The sequence below is a fragment of the Protopterus annectens genome, chromosome 8.part1 (genome assembly GCF_019279795.1).
Source record: "Protopterus annectens isolate FY-2018-M chromosome 8.part1, PAN1.0, whole genome shotgun sequence".
Taxonomy (NCBI): Eukaryota; Metazoa; Chordata; order Ceratodontiformes; family Protopteridae; genus Protopterus; species Protopterus annectens.
In genome coordinates, this window is record NC_056742.1 from 390,769,557 (window position 1) to 390,787,959 (window position 18,403).

Genomic DNA, 18,403 nt, shown 5'->3' on the forward strand with positions numbered 1-18,403 from the left:
ATGATTGTTCAGAAAAACCGTTAGTAAATTATAAGAAATTTATTTTTCTGCCATACTTCATAGTTCATCACTTAAATGTCGTCAGTTTACCAGTTGTAGTCTTCCCTCCATGGCACCTTTACAAGAAAAGAAGGGGGGCTTCCACCTATTCCTGGAAACAGTTGCCAGATTCCTTTAGGGGACTCATCATAAACTTAATGCAAATATCCTTGTCATCAAAATGCGATGGTAGATATTTGCTCTGCACTTCAGAGGGGGACAGAAACACTTCATCTAGCAGGCTTTTGTGGTAGATGGCAAGCTGCCTGTCTTTTTTAATACTTGGCCAGTAAAAAAATAAAGTGCTAAGCTTGCACTTGATCATTAAAGGACCACTGTGGCTAGAAGAGGAAATGCAGTGCTATGTTCTATACCAATACCTGAAGCCTTCCAAGTACTTTGTGGTAATCTGTGGAAAGGATATGTACCTTATCAGTTATTTACTTTTTATTTTGTGTTCTTTGCAATTAAATCAGCTTATGCAATCTTTTTTTAATGTTTTTAATCAACCAAGTTGAAGTATTTTTTGTGAAAGAGTAAAAATGTTTTTACGTTGTTTCTTATTGTCTTGGCTAACATGCCCATTTAGCTGTGACAGTAAAACTGTTCGGTCTCTGTAGAAATTTGTGCTCTTTAATTTAACAAAGATTTGACAAAGACTGCATCCACAGAGACTCGAGCTTTATGGCATCTTTGAAGGGGAAACTGGGCAGGATTGCATGCGCTGTTATGAGAGCTACACATTTTGTTTATAATGAGTAGTAAGATGATGGAGTCAGCGAGACCCAAGTCCTAAAGAAAGTGTTGCAATGTTTCTTGCCCGGCACAGTGAGGAAGGGGAGAAGTACTCATGTTGCATGTAACAACGTAGGGATCATTTTGTAGGGAAGAAGGTTCATTGTAGGATGGAATGTTGAATTTAGGATGTAGTCTTTAAAACTCAGTCTTTATCAGTATGTTTTGCATTTTAATGTTTACACTTATTTCATTTACAGAAATGAGTCGTCAGACTGCAGCAGCTCTCCCAACAGGTGCTTCAAAGTGTCCACCATCTCAGAGGGTGCCTGCACTTACAGGATCTACAACATCCAACAATGACTTGGCCAGTCTTTTTGAGTGCCCGGTTTGCTTTGATTATGTGCTGCCACCTATCTTGCAGTGCCAGAGTGGCCATTTGGTCTGTAGCAACTGTCGTCCTAAACTTACGTGCTGTCCTACATGTCGTGGCCCATTGGGATCTATTCGTAACTTAGCAATGGAAAAGGTTGCCAACACTGTACTGTTCCCATGCAAATATGCCTCATCAGGATGTGAGGAAACTTTACCACACACAGATAAAGCAGAACATGAAGAGCTGTGTGAGTTCAGGCCTTACTCGTGCCCTTGCCCTGGAGCATCTTGTAAATGGCAAGGTTCTCTAGATGCTGTAATGCCTCACTTGATGCATCAGCACAAGTCTATTACAACTTTGCAGGGGGAAGATATTGTTTTTCTTGCCACAGACATTAACCTTCCTGGAGCTGTTGACTGGGTTATGATGCAGTCTTGTTTTGGTTTCCATTTTATGCTGGTTTTAGAGAAACAGGAAAAGTATGATGGTCATCAGCAGTTTTTTGCAATTGTTCAACTGATTGGAACACGAAAACAAGCAGAAAACTTTGCTTATCGACTTGAACTTAATGGTCATAGGCGGAGGTTAACTTGGGAAGCCACTCCTCGATCTATTCATGAGGGGATAGCCACAGCTATAATGAACAGTGACTGTCTTGTTTTTGATACAAGCATTGCACAGTTATTTGCTGAAAATGGAAATTTAGGCATTAATGTAACTATATCTATGTGCTGAATTAATGAATGTTTCATAGTAAGTGTTTTAAATTGTTATGTTATTTCCAAAAAAAGCTGCCAGAATATACAGACATCTTATCAGTTGACACTTTTGGCATTTGAAAGTTAACGTAAGGGTTGTACTTATGGACTGGTTGCATGTGGTAACACTAATGTATTTAAAAGAAAACTGCAGTAATCCACTGGCATTGCATACACAGGGTGGGGTCTTGTTAAAAAAAAAATAGCTGTGGTTCCACACAATTGTTAAAAAAAAAGAAAAAAAAACCCTGAATAAATTGTTTTGTAAATTGATTGTATTGTTAAAAATTTGTCTTTTTTTTTTTTTTTTTTTTCATTTTGACTGACTGTTTGCATTGCTGCTTCCCCTGGTAAGTCACTACATAGTATTGCTGCTGTGTTTTTTCTGTGTATTGCTAATTTTTATTAACATAGTTTTTCATTAAATAAAATGTATGTTTTCTTTAGTTATGTCTTAAGTATTTTTAACTGTAATTAAACGGTTTCTACTTTTTAAATTAAATACCTTGTTTAGTGTATTTCTTCAGTTATGTCATATGTAGATGTTTTACATCTCCTAGAGAACTGAGTAGTGCAACATCTTGTCGGTGTGTAATAGGAAAACAAAACGTATGTTTATCACTACGGTTACTTCAGGAAATTAATTTGGACCAAATTTTCCAGATAGTGTCCTGCTAATGCCTCATGCATTTAATTCACATGTGCATTACTTTGTACGAATTGTAGTCATTCGGTATTTAGGCAGCCAAACATATATTCATGCAGGAAATGCTAGACTGCCATGCTATACTTTGTTCTTGATTGCTGCTGAACTGAAAGGTTGTAGTTTGAAACGATCACTTGTGATGTATTTGTTCATTAGATTACTGTTGCAGTACAGATGTTAAGTTGTCAATCTCGCCTTCATTCTTGCTGGATGGGTTCGGAGCCGATCCTCGGCTCCGACTCGGCCACTTACTAAAGCTCGAGAGCTTATTTTACCGGCTCGAGGCAACCCTATATCCCATGATGCTAGGCAATAACTCCCCAGAGCTCGTTTGCCACTTTCGCTTGTGAGATGCGTTTTTTACCGGCTCCTGGTAAGTCTTAGATATAGTGTGTTCAGTCACCTTTTTTGAGTAGAATTTTTCTACCTAGTTATTTCTTTCAATAGTTAAGTAACTACCCATAACTTTATTACTTTTTTATACCTTCCTTTTTTTTTTTATCCCTTATATCCCTCCCCCTCCACATTTAGGTTAGGCCTTAAGCCTACCCTTTTCCTGTTTTTTCTTAGGGATCCTGTGGCGTGTTTGGGTGTGTCAGTATCCCTATTAATATTTTATTGTTAATTTATAATTTTCGAGAGTGTGTGTGTGTGTTTTCTGCTACTTTTGTGTAACCCTTGACACTTCTGTCGAAGGAACCTAAAGAAGCTAAGGTCTCAGGCTTTAAGAAGTGTTACTCGTGCTGTCAGAAAATGTCTCTGACAGACGGGTTCACTTCTTGTGTTTACTGCCTGGGACCCCTGCACCTGCAGGACTCTTGTTCAGTATGTCATGCATTCAGTCCAAGAGTCCTGCAGGAGCGCAGGAATAAACTGATACTTAGGGGCTTGTTAAAGCCCGAGGGCTCCCCGACAAAGTCTGCATCTGGGAGGCCCTCGAAGCCTGCAAAACCATCGGCTCCAAGTACTAAGCCTTTGGCTGCTGGCTCCTTGTCTGTGCCTAGGTTGGCTCCGGCTGGAGCCGATCCCTTTGAGTCACAAGTTCCGGTCTCGGCACCACTCGGTGCCGATACCTCTGAGCCCATGCTTGCGCTGTTGGCTCCGGCTGGAGCTGACGTGTCTTCGGCTCCGTTGGCTACATCTAAGAAGAGGTCAAGGTCCCCTTCATTGGAGTCCATCCATTCGGCTCCAAGGTCTCCCCTGCTCTCGGAGCGGAGCCATCGGAGCCGATCTTCTCGGTCGTCCAGACTTTCAGATCACGACCTTGAGAGAGTGGTAAGTAGGCTGTTAAAGTCTCAGGCATTGGCCCAGATTATCCCTAGCCCGTCTTATCAGATGGTGGCTATTTCGACTACACCTATTTTTCCTCCTTTGACTCTCCCTCAGAGTTCGGAGCCGGAGCTCCTCGGAGCCATGACCGTTGCAGCGTCGGAGCCGATACCGCTCCCTTCGGCTCATTCGTCTTTCGCTCCAATCTCCTCTTTGATACCTTCATTGGAAGGATCCGGGCGCCTGATCTCTCTCGGCTCTGAGGGGGCGAGTGGCATCGGACCATTGTCCGACCCCGTTCTCCCTCTCGGAGCGTCGGTGCTGGTGAGCTCGGCCCCGACATCGGCCTCGGAGCCTTCCCTGTCGGTGCGGCCTGGGGTTCCTACCTCTTCAGAGCGGGGGCCCTCTGGCCTTTCTGATAGGGGAGCCCTCGAGGTGATGAGGAGCTTACTAGCCCCAGGGCTTAGTCAACAGTCAGCTCCATCAGCTCCTCCCACTACAGTGCCTGCTGATGTCTCTTCTTACTCTCTTGCTCCCAGACCCAGAGATCCAATGCCTCAGGTTTCCCCACTGGGAATTTCTTCCTCTTCCGAGGCTTCTCCTGACCTGTCAGCGGAGCCTTCGCGTAAGAGGACATGTAAGAGGAAGCATGTGGACTCCCCTGAGTCTATTACATCTGACATCGACTTGGATGAGTCGAAGGGATCCCCAAAGTCCCCCTCTGAGGATGTTTCTTTCTCAGACATCCTGGAAATCCTGAAGCAGAGGGGCAACTGGTCTTCCCTTAATCCTTCCGAGGACGAGTCGGTGTACCTGGAGGCGTTCAGTTCTCGACCCTCCACCTCCTGGGTGTCTCCGCCTTTTGACCCCCTTATGGAAGTAGTGGCTCGGAAGGCGTGGTCAGCCCCAGATTCGGTGGAACCCACCCCTCGGAGGCCATCTAAATTCATTACAGCACCAGTCGACAAGCAATTCCTGACAAAAGGTGTACCGGCGGATGCCATGGTGGTGGCTGCAGCCACCAAGAAGGAACTAGCTGATCCTTCAGTACCTGTCCATCCTCCTAATAAGGATTCTAGGACCATGGATAGGTACGGTAAGCGGATGTTTTCTTCAGCGACCTTTGCCATGCGGTCGCTGAATTACCTGTGTCACTTCACCCGCCTTCAGAGAGATATTCTCAAAGAGTTGGGAGAAGTCTTACAGGATCCATCAGCTGCTGGGTCCCAGGATAAAATAAACTCGCAGCTTGGAACCCTTAACTCGATTGTTAACTCCTCCATGTGTCTGATTTCATATGCAGCCGATGGAGCGAGTAGGGCCGCAGGCCCAGGAGTGGCCTTAAGGCGTCACGCCTGGATGCAGCTGTGTAATTTCGCGGACCCTTTCAAGGCGTCCTTCACAAATTCCCCTTTTGATGGTTCGGCTTTGTTCGGACCTCAAGTGAAAGACACCTTGACCAGATGCGAGCAAGATGGCAAGACTCTTTCTGCCGTAGGAGTCAGTTTCTCCACCCCTTCAAGACCATACCCTAAGGGTCAGAAGGGTGGGAAAATGTGGTTCCGCAAATCTCAAGGAGTCACGTCTGATGCAAGAGGTCAGTTTACCCCCAGAGGCAGAGGGGGTAACAACAACAGACGCTGCCCTAGGGGCAGAGGGGGTCCGCAAAACCAGGGTAGCAGGGAGCCTCTCTGACAAACCCTTCCAGCATCCCTGAGATGTTGCCCGATTGTCCACCTTCGGAGGCAGTCGGGGGAAGATTGTCACTGTACCCAATAGCCTGGCTTTCCCTTACTCAAGACAAATGGGTACAGTCGATCATATCCGAGGGTTACAAAATTCCCTTTATCCAAACCCCAATTCAACAAAAGGGAACCCTTCCAGACGTTCCACCCGGTCTAAGGGAACTAGCAGCATCAGAAATATCAAAACTGCTAGCAAAAAGAGCCATCCAGCCAGTCCCAGCAGACCAACTAGGATCCGGAATCTACTCAAGGTTCTTTTCAGTACCGAAAAAGACAGGGGACTGGAGACCAATGTTAGATCTCAGCAAACTGAACAAGTTTGTAAAGAGAACAAGATTCCGGATGGTCACACTACAGTCCATTCTGCCTTTTCTGGGCAAGGACAATTGGATGTGCTCCGTGGACCTTTAGGATGCATACTATCACATCAAAATTCACAGGTGCTCCAGAAGGTTTCTCTGCTTTCGACTGGGGGCGAGTCACTACCAATTCAGAGCCCTGCCCTTTGGTCTCACTACAGCCCCCAGAGTGTTCACCAAATGTATTGCAGCGGGTTACGGCTCACCTGAGACAGCAAGGATTCCAGGTGTTTCCATATCTAGACGGCTGGCTTCTCACTGCCACCACCAGGCATCAACTTCTCTAAGCCACAGCTTACACCATTCACATTTGCAGAGGGCTAGGAATCTCTATAAATTTCGAAAAGTCTGCCTTATCGCCTTGTCAGTCTATTACCTTTATAGGCACCAACTTGAACACCGTACAACTTTCAGCAAAGTTAACAGACGAAAGAGTCTTAGATATTCAAAACCATGTCCAAGTTCTTCTTCGGAGCAACAAAATTCAGGTCAGGTATGTCCTGAAAGTATTGGTTCTTATGGCGGCCTCCATAACACTTCTTCCCCTTGCACGGTTTCACATGCGTCTTCTACAGTGGATGCTGTTTGCCCAATGGTCTTTTCAGCAACTCCCCATGCACCACAAGATCATGATAACTCAAACTTGCAAAAGGCATCTGTCCTGGTGGATGTTGTCCCCTCAAGTCCATCAGGGCAGACCTTTTGTTCCTCCTCCCCCGGTCGCCACGGTGACATCGGACGCCTCCCTGATCGGGGGGGGGGGGGCATTTTCAGGGCAAGATGGTCCATGGCACTTGGCAACCTTTCGAGCGCCACCTGCACATAAATGTCCTAGAGATGAGAGCAGTGCTTTTAACGTTGCAAGCCCTCCATGACTCTCTTCCCCTAGGAACTATTGCAATTCAAACGGACAATATGTCCGTAGTGTGGTACATCAACAAGCAAGGCGGAACCAAGTCCTATCCCCTGTGTCGAGAGGCACTCAGACTTTGGCAATGGGCGATCTCCTCTCAGCGGTTTCTGATAGCAAGGCATATCCCCGGGAAGTCCAACTTCATAGCGGACAGGTTGAGCAGAGCCATACTCATGCCGCACGAGTGGTGTCTCGAACAATCGGTAGCGGAAGAGATTTTTCAGAAGTGGGGTCTTCCTTGCTGCGATCTTTTTGCTACATCCCAAAACAGCAAATGCCCCGACTTCTTCCCCCTTCCAGGCCATCCCCTCAGAGATGCACTAGTCCAAGATTGGCCTCGGGGACTTCTCTATGCCTTTCCACCTTTTCCTCTAATTCCACAAGTAATTCAGAAAGCAACCGCCTTGAGAGTCAAGTTGATTCTCATTGCCCCTTATTGGCCTCGACAGATATGGTTTCCGTTCCTACATCATTATCTTTTGGTGCAGCCTTGGCATCTGGACCCAGCTCCAGATCTGTTGACCCATCAGTCGGGGCAGCTGCACCAATCCCTACATTTTCTCAACCTCACTGCTTGGTTGCTCCACTTCCGTCCTTAGCCAGGCTTCCTATGATTTCTAATCCCGTCCGGGATATCATAGTAGCTTCCCTTAAATCTTCCACCAGAAAGATTTACACTAGTAAATGGAAACGTTTCTCCTTCTGGGCAAAGGCAAGGAATTTAGATCCTTTTACTGCCCCAATTCATTCGGTCTTAGACTTCCTAGCCGAAATTTTTCATTCAGGGTCTTCTGCCTCTACAGTAAAGGTTCAGTTGGCAGCCATATCAAATTTTCATACAGGCTTATCGGACCACAATATAATGTCCAATAAGCTTTGCAAAGCCTTCCTTAAAGGTGTATATTTACTCAGGCCTCCGATCAAAGATCCTCCACCTCAGTGGGATCTTAATTTAGTCTTAACATCCTTAATTCTCCCCCCCTTTGAACCTGCAGTCTCCTGTTCATTGAAATTTCTTTCATGGAAGACACTTTTCCTAGTCGCCATTACTTCTGCTAGGAGAGTTTCAGAGCTTCACGCCCTCTGCATTTGTCCTCCCTACTTAATCTTCCACAAAGACAGAGTTTCTCTAAGGACTAATCCATCCTTCTTACCCAAGGTGGCTTCGCAGACAAATTTGAATCAATCAATTGATCTCCCATTTTTTTTCCCAAACTATACTAATAGAGCGGAGCAAAAGCTACATTATCTAGATGTTCACCGCCAGCTCTGGTACTATCTGGATAGAACTAAACAAATAAGGAAATCTGATCAACTGTTTTTATCGTATGCAGAAAATAAGAAAGGCCTTCCTGTTTCCAAGGTAACCCTATCTAGATGGCTGTCTTCTGTGATTACATCTATTTATCAACTCAGAGGCAGGGAATTACCTTCTAAGCCAAAAGCCCATTCAACTAGAGCACTAGCTACATCTACAGCTTTTCAAGCTAGACTACCAATAGACACTATCTGTGCGGCAGCCACATGGGCCTCTCCTCATACCTTTGTTTCACATTACAAATTGGCCATGGCCTCCAGGGACAGAGCAACATTTGGTTCCACCATTCTTAAGAGTCTGTTCCAATAAACCGCCCAGGATGAAGGTGCTAGGGACGCGGTCCCATCCAGCAAGAATGAAGGCGAGATTGACAACTTAACATTGAGAAGTTATGTACCTACCATAATGTTCTCCATGTTAGTTGTCTTCTCTCACCTTCTTTCTTGCATCCCACCCACCATCCCCTTAGCCTGGACAGACCGAGAAGATCTTCCCTTCTTTGAAGGGTCCTTTTATTCCTTTGTTCACTATCTAGGTGTCCTAGGATATATATATAGTGTAAATAATTATCTTTGGAGGTTTTTATTCCTGTTCCTCCTCCTTCCAGTTGGAGGATTTTGTTTTATTGGCCTATGCTAGGTTTTTCAGCTTCCAAACGAGATCTGGGGAGTTATTGCCTAGCATCATGGGATATAGGGTTGCCTCGAGCCTAGGAGACTGTCATTTCCAGTTCCGTGCACTGCCCTTTGGTCTCACCACAGCCCCCAGGGTGTTCACCAAATGTTTGGCAGTGGTGACTGCTCACCTGAGAAGTCTAGGATTCCAGGTGTTTCCATACCTAGACGACTGGCTCCTAAGTGCCACCTCAAGGCATCTACTCTTAAAAACTCTAGCAGCCGCTATCTCCCTAGGCAACTCCTTAGGCATCACCTTCAATTGGACAAAATCCGTATCGCTGCCATCACAGCGTATTCTGTTTATTGGTGCAGAAATAGACTCGAGGCAGATGCAAGTCTATCTTCCTGCGGAAAGGATAGTAACATTGCAGTCTCAGGTTCGGGCGTTACTCCTCAGACGTCGCGCTCCAGCGAGAATGGTCCTGCAGCTGTTAGGTTCCATGTCAGCCACCATTCTTCTTGTCCCCTTGGCAAGGTTGCATATGAGGATACTCCAGTGGCTCCTCTCAGTCCAGTGGTCTTATCAAGACCTCCCCCTCAGTCACCACATATTGATCACAGAGACGTGCAAACAGGATCTTCGTTGGTGACTTCTTTCCTCCAACCTGGATCAGGGGCGACCCTTCGTTCCCCCATCCCCCTCGGCCACGTTGACTATGGACGCCTCCCAGACAGGGTGGGGGGGACATTATCTGGGCAGGTCGGTCCAAGGCACGTGGCACTCCGAGAATCTTCTCCACATCAATGTCCTGGAAATGAGGGCGGTGCTTTTAATGTTGCAAGCACTGCACGGTCACCTCCCCCAGGGGACGATTGCCATTCAGTCCGACAACATGTCGGTAGTCTGGTACTTGAACAAGCAAGGAGGGACCAGGTCTTACCCCCTTTGCAGAGAGGCCATGAAGGTATGGAATTGGGCGATTGCTACCAAACGTTTTCTAGTGGCAACACACATTCCGGGGACATCCAATGTGATAGCCGACAGACTGAGCAGGACTATTCTCTCCCCTCATGAATGGTCCTTGAGCGACAGAGTGGTAACACAGATTTTCACGAGATGGGGAGCTCCATGTTGCGATCTTTTCGCAACTCCCCTCAACGCAAAATGCCAGCGGTTCTTCTCTCTCACTCCAGTTCCGGGGGAGATCCCCAAGGATGCTCTGGTCCAAGCTTGGCCCCCCGGTCTGCTATACGCCTTTCCACCGGTTCCCCTTCTCCCCAAGGTGATTCAGAAGGCGATTCACTTGGAAAGCAAAATGATTCTAATCGCCCCATACTGGCCTCGTCAAGTCTGGTTCCCCTTTCTTCACAAGTATGCATTGGAGGGTCCCTGGTTCCTGGACCAAGTTCCGGACCTCTTGACGCATCAGTCAGGACAGCTCCATCAGTCCCTCCATTCTTTGAAGCTAGCAGCTTGGCTACTCCTCTTCCGACCATAGTTAGGAGCCATTCTTTCGACCCTGAAGTCATGCATATTTTGTCCTCGGCTCACAAGACTTCTACTAAAAAAATGTATAGCAGTAAATGGAAGAGGTTTGCTATTTGGGCCCAACTCTGAGGATTAGATCCTATGACAGCCTCGGTGTCAGAGGTTCTGAAATTTTTAACCTCCCTGTTCAACCAGGGTTGTTCGGTGTCTACCATCAAAGTTCAATTGGCAGCTATTTCTAATTTTCACGAGAACGTAGAACCACCTTTAATGAGCAACAAGTTGTGCAAAGCTTTTATTAAAGGAGCTTGGCTTCTACGGCCCCCTATATCTCATCCCGCACCACCGTGGGACCTTAACGTAGTGTTAGGTGCATTAACCGCACCTCCCTTTGAGCCGGCAGCAACCTGTGACTTAAAATTTCTTTCTTGGAAGACTGCCCTTCTAGTTGCTATTACATCAGCCAGGCGAGTTTCAGAGCTTCAAGCCTTATGTGTCAAACCACCATATCTGGTATTTCACAAGGATAGAGTATCCCTTAGACCTAACCCATCCTTTATACCAAAGGTTTGTTCTAACTTTTGTTTGCAACAATCACTGAATTACCGTTTTTTTTCCCTAAGTATTCAAACAGAGCTGAGTATACCTTTCACAGCTTAGATGTGCACAGACAATTACGTTTCTATTTGGATAGGACACACCAAGCACGAAAATCAGATCAACTGTTTGTGTCTTTTTCGGACAGTAAATTGGGCAAAGCCGTCACGAAAGTCACCATTGCCAAGTGGATCAGAGACTGTATCAGTCATATTTATCGCATTTCAAATAAGGAGCTTACAGTCCCAGTGAAAGCTCATTCTACCAGAGCTATGGCCACTTCGGCAGCCTTTCATTCCAAGCTCTCTATTAATGACATCTGTGCGGCTGCTACGTGGTCTTCTCTACACACCTTTATTTCTCACTACAAATTGGATGTGGCATCTAGGGGTCGAGCTTCCTTCGGTTCCACGGTTCTCCAGACCGTTTTCCAGTGAGCCACCCAGGAATCAGGTGCTAGGGACGCTGTCCCATCTGTAGAGAATGTAGGCGAGATAGGATCACATTACATCTTTTAGTTATGTACTTACCATAACTTTAGATGTATGGGATCCATCTCGCCTACATTCCTAATAACCCACCCTCCTTCCTCCTGCCTTGGAGGCCAGAAGAGACCGGACGGTCCGAATTCAACTTTTTCCTCTCTTGAAACACCGGGCAATGTTATAACAACAGTCTGTGTGTGTGTGTGCATGTGTGCGGACAAACAAGATCTGGGGAAGCAGTAGTGGTGCATCCTGGGATATGAGGTAACTCGGCCAATAAGAGACTTCGTTCTATTGTATAGCGTGCCGAGTCTGAGCCGAGGATTGGCTCCGAACCCATCTGTAGAGAATGTAGGCGAGATGGATCCCATACATCTAAAGTTATGGTAAGTACATAACTAAAAGTTTTATACCCCTGACGACCTGATGTCATGGAAGAAGGGACAGCAACCGACACAAGACCCAAGACTTTGTTAATGAGGCCGACTGAGGGCAACCTGCCAGCAAATTACCCAAATGTAATGACTTCAACAGTGAATACACTCGAACATCTACATTTATGGTGTACACAACTGTACTTTCTCTTCATCCCTGTCTCCACACTCTCAAACTGACAGCATGCTTGCTCCATTTCCATCATTAGTCAGGCTTCACAGTCTGTCTCCAGCTGTAACCCATATTACCTCTTCTCATAAGCCCTCGACTAAAAATTGTACAACAGTAAATGGAAGAGATTTTCTATATGGGCAGATAACAGAAAGGTTAATCCATTTACAGCTCCCATTCCTATTGTCATAGAGTTCTTATCAGAACTTTTTCACAAGGGATCAGCAGCTGCTACACTCAAAAGTACAGCTAGCAGCAATATCTAATTTTCATGTGGGAATTAATGATTCTAACCTTATGTCCCACAAACTTTGCAAGACCTCTCTCAATGGTTCTATGATGTTAAGACCTCCCATTCAAAATCCCATTCCTCCCTGGGATCTAAATCTAGTCCTTTCTAAACTTACTTTGCCACCTTTTGAACCTGCCTGTAGCTGTCAATTAAAATTTCTGTCGTGGATAACTTCAGCCAGAAGAGTTTGCGAACTGTAAGCCCCATCAGTTAAACCTCCATACTTAATTTTTCACAAAGATAGGGTCTCTCTCCGGACGAATCCTTCCTTTATCCCTAAGGTCTGCTCCCATTTTCACTTGAATCAAACTATCGAATTGCCAGTTTTCTTCCCCAATCACACCAATAAAGCAGAGTACAGATTTCACCAATTTGGATGTGCATAGGCAATTGCGTTTCTACATCCACAGAACTAAAAGATTTAGAAAATCATACCAGCTATTCGATGATCTTCGTGTTTCACTGTTGCAGTCATTACATTTGGGCAATCTGGCAGGTTGCCCTCAGTTGGCCTGAATATCAAAGTCTTGGGTCCTGCATCGGTTGCTGTCTCCTCTTCCATGACGTCAGGTTGTCAGGGGTATAAAACATGCAGCCAACGCCATTTTGTTCAGTCTTTCTTGCTGCGCGGTGCCCGAAGCAGAAGCAGTTCGCAAGTGCCGGCTGGCAGACTTCTGAAATTTTCACATTTGAGTATCAGAACCGAAGTCTTCAATTAAAGCGAAGTACCCAGTTGGGGAAACTTTTTCTTGCTCCTTACCGATGTCAGTAAAAGTTAGTAATTGCATTACTTGTGGGAAGCAAATACCTCATAAGGATTTTCATTTGTACTGTATTCCTTGCCTAGGCCCAGATCATAACGTGCCTTGCTGTCGGTTTTGTGCTAAATTTAACCAATGCACTATTAAGTGTCTGTATATTTTTGCTTCAAAATATTTTGGATTCAGATTTAATTACCCTGAAATGTCATCTGATAGCAATCTGACTACTGGAGTTCACAAAAAACGCAAAGAAAAAGACCGTCTAAGTCCAAAACCGCTGACGAAGCATCTCCTAAGCCAGTCGCCGGTACTCAGTGAGGCGCTTTCGCAGCCCGTGATACCTGCTACTTTTGAGTCGCAGGCCTCTACCGAGACCCATGCAGAGTCCAGTATGCCGCGAGATTCTCAGAGTATTGAACCCACGGATGTCTCTCCCTCAGATGGGTTCGGAGCCGCTGAGCAGGCACCGGCTTCTGAGGGTGTTTTCAGGCCTCAACATTTCTATATAAAACCGACGCCAGCTTCAAAAACAACTTCTAAGTCTAAAAAAACGACGCATGAGCAACGTGCGCAGGCCCCTATACCTAAAAAACAGATGATCAAAATGGCTGAGAACTTAATTACCTTGATCAGGGGTTCCCAACCCTCCCTGCTAAGAGGCCTAGGCAAGACACTGATTATGAATCTTCAGATCAGGTTTCTATTTCCTCTGATTCCTCTTCTGATCAGGATTTTTCTATACCACCCTATGAGGATTCAGATGCAGAAGAATCCATCCCATCTGCATCTCCTCCTGAGGATTATTCTTTTGGAGAAACCTTGCATACGTTAAAGGAACATTTTCATTGGGAGAGTCAGGATTTCTCTGAATCAACAGAGGCTTATGGATTTCCTCCTTCCTCAGCATAGGCCTTTGGCTATACCTCCTGTATTAGAACATTGTTGATGTGTTTTCGGAATCAAGCATGGCTCCTGATTCTCTACCTCTGGCTCCTAGTAAGCCAAACGATATTACAGGGTTCCTGACTCCCACAAAATTTTATTAAAAAATCCTGCTGCTGATCCTGAAACTGTCTCACAGGGTCCCAAAGGTGTAAAGGCCTCTACAGCCAAAAATCCTACCCAGTCTGAAAGAGATTCCAGGGTGCTGGATAGATGGGGAAAGAAGGTTTATACGTCTGCAACCTTGGCAATTAGGGCCTTAAACTGCCATTTTCATATGCTTAAATATCAACAGCATGTTATTGGCTTATTGAAACAGAAAATTATGTTGATTTCTGATTGTATGGAAAATAAAGAATTACAGGAATTATTGCATGCAGCAGAACAGGTTGGAAAGCATACTTTGCAATGTGGTTTTCATTCCTTGGAGGCCTCTTGCAGGGCCGCAGTTACTGGATCTGTGATTAGAAGGCATGCCTGGCTCAAGGAGCAAAAATCTGCCTGATCATGTTAAAGCTAAATTGTTGGATGCACCTTTACACCATGATACTCTGGTAATAAGGCAGAAGAGGTTTTAAAGAAAATGGAAGACAAAGCTAGATCTATGCAAACTGTAAAAGATTTCTTACAAGTGCAGCCACCCAGATTCAGTAGGCACTGGCCTACTAACAATTGGTCCTTTCTTGTGTCCAACAGAGCCTCACAAGGCAAATCCAGGCGCTCAAAAGACTCTAGATACAAATCACAGGGTTCTTACAGGTCAAAGCAATGGGGTGCCTCTACCTCCAATTCTGGAGGAAACAAGGTACAACCTTACAGTAAGCAGTCTCAGTGAATTCCCTCTTCCATCATAAAGCACTTATCTTTTGGCAGCCCCCCTTGGGGGGAAAATTAGCACTTCATGTTCAAAATTGGCATCTAATTACCCAGGACGAGTGGGTATTAAACATGGTATCCCAGGGGTACAGATTTAATTTCCATACTTTGCCAATTCCAAACGGTTGGCCAGATCTGCCACAAAATCAATGGGCAGAGGCTCAGAAACCCCCCATGGATATGGAGGCTATTCAACCAGAACAGGAAAAAGGACAAGGGTTTTATTCAAGACTGTTCCTGGTACCCAGAAAAGACTATGCCTGGCGTCCAATACTGGACTTATCGATTTTGAACACGTTCTTGGACATTTCAAAATTCAAAATGCTGACTTTACAACAGCTACTGCCCATGCTGAGCAAGAATGCTTGGGTAGTGATTTTAGACTTAAAAGAGGCATACTTGCATATCCCAGTAAGGGAATCGTGCAGAAGATACCTCCGCTTCAAGGCAGGTTTTTTTTGCATTACCAATTCTCTGCACTGCCCTTTGGCTTTATCTACTGCTCCCAGGGTCTTTACAAAGTGACTGGCACCAGTAATTGCATTTTGCAGACAAAGAAGCATATAAATCTGTCCTTACTTGGACGATTGTCTCATTCAGGCAGAAAACAAGGACATTCTTCTTCAATATCTGGCGTTGGTGAAAAGGCTTCTAACATGCCTCTAGGGTACACAATAAACAAAAAATCACAGCTGGTACCCTCTCAAAAAATTACATTCCTGGTTGCAAGCTTGAATACAACTGCCCAGATGGCTTACCTTATGCCAGACAAACAAAGGCAACTGACTATATACTTCAAACAGATGGTAACAAAAACCTAGTTATCTGCAAGACAAATTCTGCAGGCTTTGGGGTTCATGGCATCCTGCATTCTACTAATTCCATATGCAAGACTGCATATGAGGAAACTTCAATGGTATCTTAAAAGTTTATGGAGTCAACATTGTCACAGTCTGGAAACAATGATCCCTCTCATTCCCTGCCTGCAACAGGAGTTTCTTTGTTGGGCAGAGACATGTCACCAAAACTAGGGACAGTCTTTCACTCTACCCCCTGCCACCCAAACGCTAACTACAGACTCCTCAGACTATGCTTGGGGCGGCCCACCTGGTGGGGAGATGCATTCAGGGCATATGGACCCCAAAACAAATGCATCTGCATATCAACCAGAAAGAGATGCTAGCTCTTCAGAATGCCCTGACAGCCTTGAAGGACTTACTTCATCCAGGACAACTACTGATAAAGGCGGACAACACCACAGTCATGTGGTACATAAACAAGCAGGAGGGGGGGGTACACATTCCTACCTCCTTTGCAGACAAGCCATGGCATTGTGGAACACAGCCTTGACTTACCAAGTACATCTTCAAGCACAATTCCTGCCAGGAAAACAAAATATTCTGGCAGACCTAAGCAGAAATCTTATGGACCCTCACGAGTGGAAACTGGATCCACACGTCTTCAGCATGGTAACATAGAAATGGGGGAGCCCAGACATAGATCTATTTGCCTCTCCCCAAAATTAACTGGACAAATTCTGCACAAGGACTTATCACAGACAGGCATGGAAAGTGGATGCCCTATCCTTCAGTTGGAAAAACCTATCAGTCTATGCCTTTCCTCCTCTGCCTCTTCTCCCCAAGGTCTTACTAAAGTTCAGACAGGAAAAAACAAAAATGATCCTACTTGCCCAGGACTGGCCTCGCCAGCACTGGTACCCAATTCTAAGGAATATATCTCAACTCCCTCCTTGGTACTTGCCTCAAATACGTCATCTACTGTCTCAACGGCACAATCAAATTCTGCACACTCCGCTCCAAACTCTGAACCTGGCAGCATGGCTGATCATGTAATTATTCAAACAACACCTCTCAGTAAATCTGTGATGGATGTCATTTTGGAAGCCAGAAGACCTAGTACTAGAAAATCTTATGCTGATAAATGGAAGAGAACCAAGCGCAAGGGACGGACACAGCAAAACCAAATAATCCTTAGATTTTACAATACTTGATTGAGATGCTTGACAAGGGCCTATCTTTCTCTTCAATAAAAATCCATGCCTCTGCCATCTCGGCTCATTACAACATGGAGCCTCCCATCTTTTCTCCTCCTCTGCTAAAACAGTATCTTATAAGGGCCAAAAATTTAAGGCCTCCCAGAAGATCACCAACTCCTGCATGGGACCTCAATTTTGTGCTGGAAAAACTCACCCTGCCTCCTTTTGAACCAGCAGCTACTGCGGATATAAAGTTTTTATATTGGAAAACAGCTTTCCTTTTGGCAATCACTTCAGCAAGAAGGGTTTCAGAACTACAGGCCCTCATGCCTGTGGAGCCTTTTATTATATTTTACCCGGACAGGGTGTCCCTCAGGACCAATTCTTCCTTTATACCTAAGGTGATATCCAGTGTGGCTCTTAACCAAACTATTCACCTGCCAACTTTTTACCCAAATCCGCAGAACAAGGGGGAGCGGATTCTGCATTCATTGAATGTACACAGACAAGATTCTACTTAAACAGGACCAAATCTCTAACAAAGTCTGAGCAACTATTGGTGGCATTTGCTGCAGGATCAGAGGGGAAGGCTATATCAAAGCAGACTATTTCTAAGTGAATAAATCACTGCATTAGTTTCTGCTACTTGCATCATGGTAAACCAGTGCCCAAGGGAATCAGGTCACATTCCACCAGGGCTGCCTCTACCTCAGCAGCTTTTTTCCGAGGAGTTCCAACCAAAGACATTCTAAAAGCTGCTACTTGGATCTCTGTTCATACTTTTACAAAGCATTATCATTTGCCTCTCTTCTCTAAGTCCAGGGCAGGCTTTGCCACTGCAGTTCTGCAGGGCCTTATAGCCACTCCTAATTCTATTTAGCTCCATCCTCTCTTCCATAGCTTTGGGATTCTACTCAAATGTAATGACTGCAACAGTGAAACACGAAGAACATAGTACAGTTGTGTACACGTACCATAAATGGAAATGTTCGAGTGTATTCACTGTTGCAGTCTGGGTTACCCACCCGCCATCCCCCTTTTTTCCTAAAACTTCTCTTTCCTTCACTATATTCTAAAGCCTTTATGGTGTATTTGCTTTTAGAAGAAGGTAAAGTTTATGTTGCGAAAAGTGCGTTTATTTATATATTGCTGTTTGTTTTTATATATGTGTGTAGATATATATATATATATATATATGTGTGTGTGTGTGTGTGTGTGTGTGTGTAGATATATATATATATATATATATATATATATATATAATTTTTTTTTGCTCCCCATTGGGGGGGGGCACCTGACCTCTGGGGCAAGAAAAACTGAATAAAATGGCGTCGGCTGCATGTTTTATACCCCCTGACATCATGGAAGAGGAGACAGCAACCAACGCAGGACCCAAGACTTTGATATTCAGGCTGACTGAGGGCAACCTGCCAGCAGATTACCCAAATGTAATGACTGCAACAGTGAATACACTCGAACATCTACATTTATGGTAAGTGTACCCAACTGTACTTTTCCTTTGCT

The 18,403-nt window shown here is 45.0% G+C and overlaps 1 protein-coding gene across 3 annotated transcripts in view; it reads left to right on the forward strand.

Annotated features, from left to right (window-relative positions):
- SIAH1 (siah E3 ubiquitin protein ligase 1) overlaps nt 1–2,410 on the forward strand; it is a 539,100-nt gene extending 536,690 nt beyond the window's left edge. For all 3 annotated transcript variants that reach the window (XM_044081961.1, XM_044081962.1, XM_044081963.1), the window contains one exon: nt 1,035–2,410. In XM_044081961.1, the coding sequence (XP_043937896.1) occupies nt 1,035–1,885 (851 nt within the window). In that variant the 3' untranslated portion in view covers nt 1,886–2,410. The remainder of the gene's footprint in view (nt 1–1,034) is intronic.
- The last annotated feature ends 15,993 nt before the right edge of the window (nt 2,411–18,403 follow it).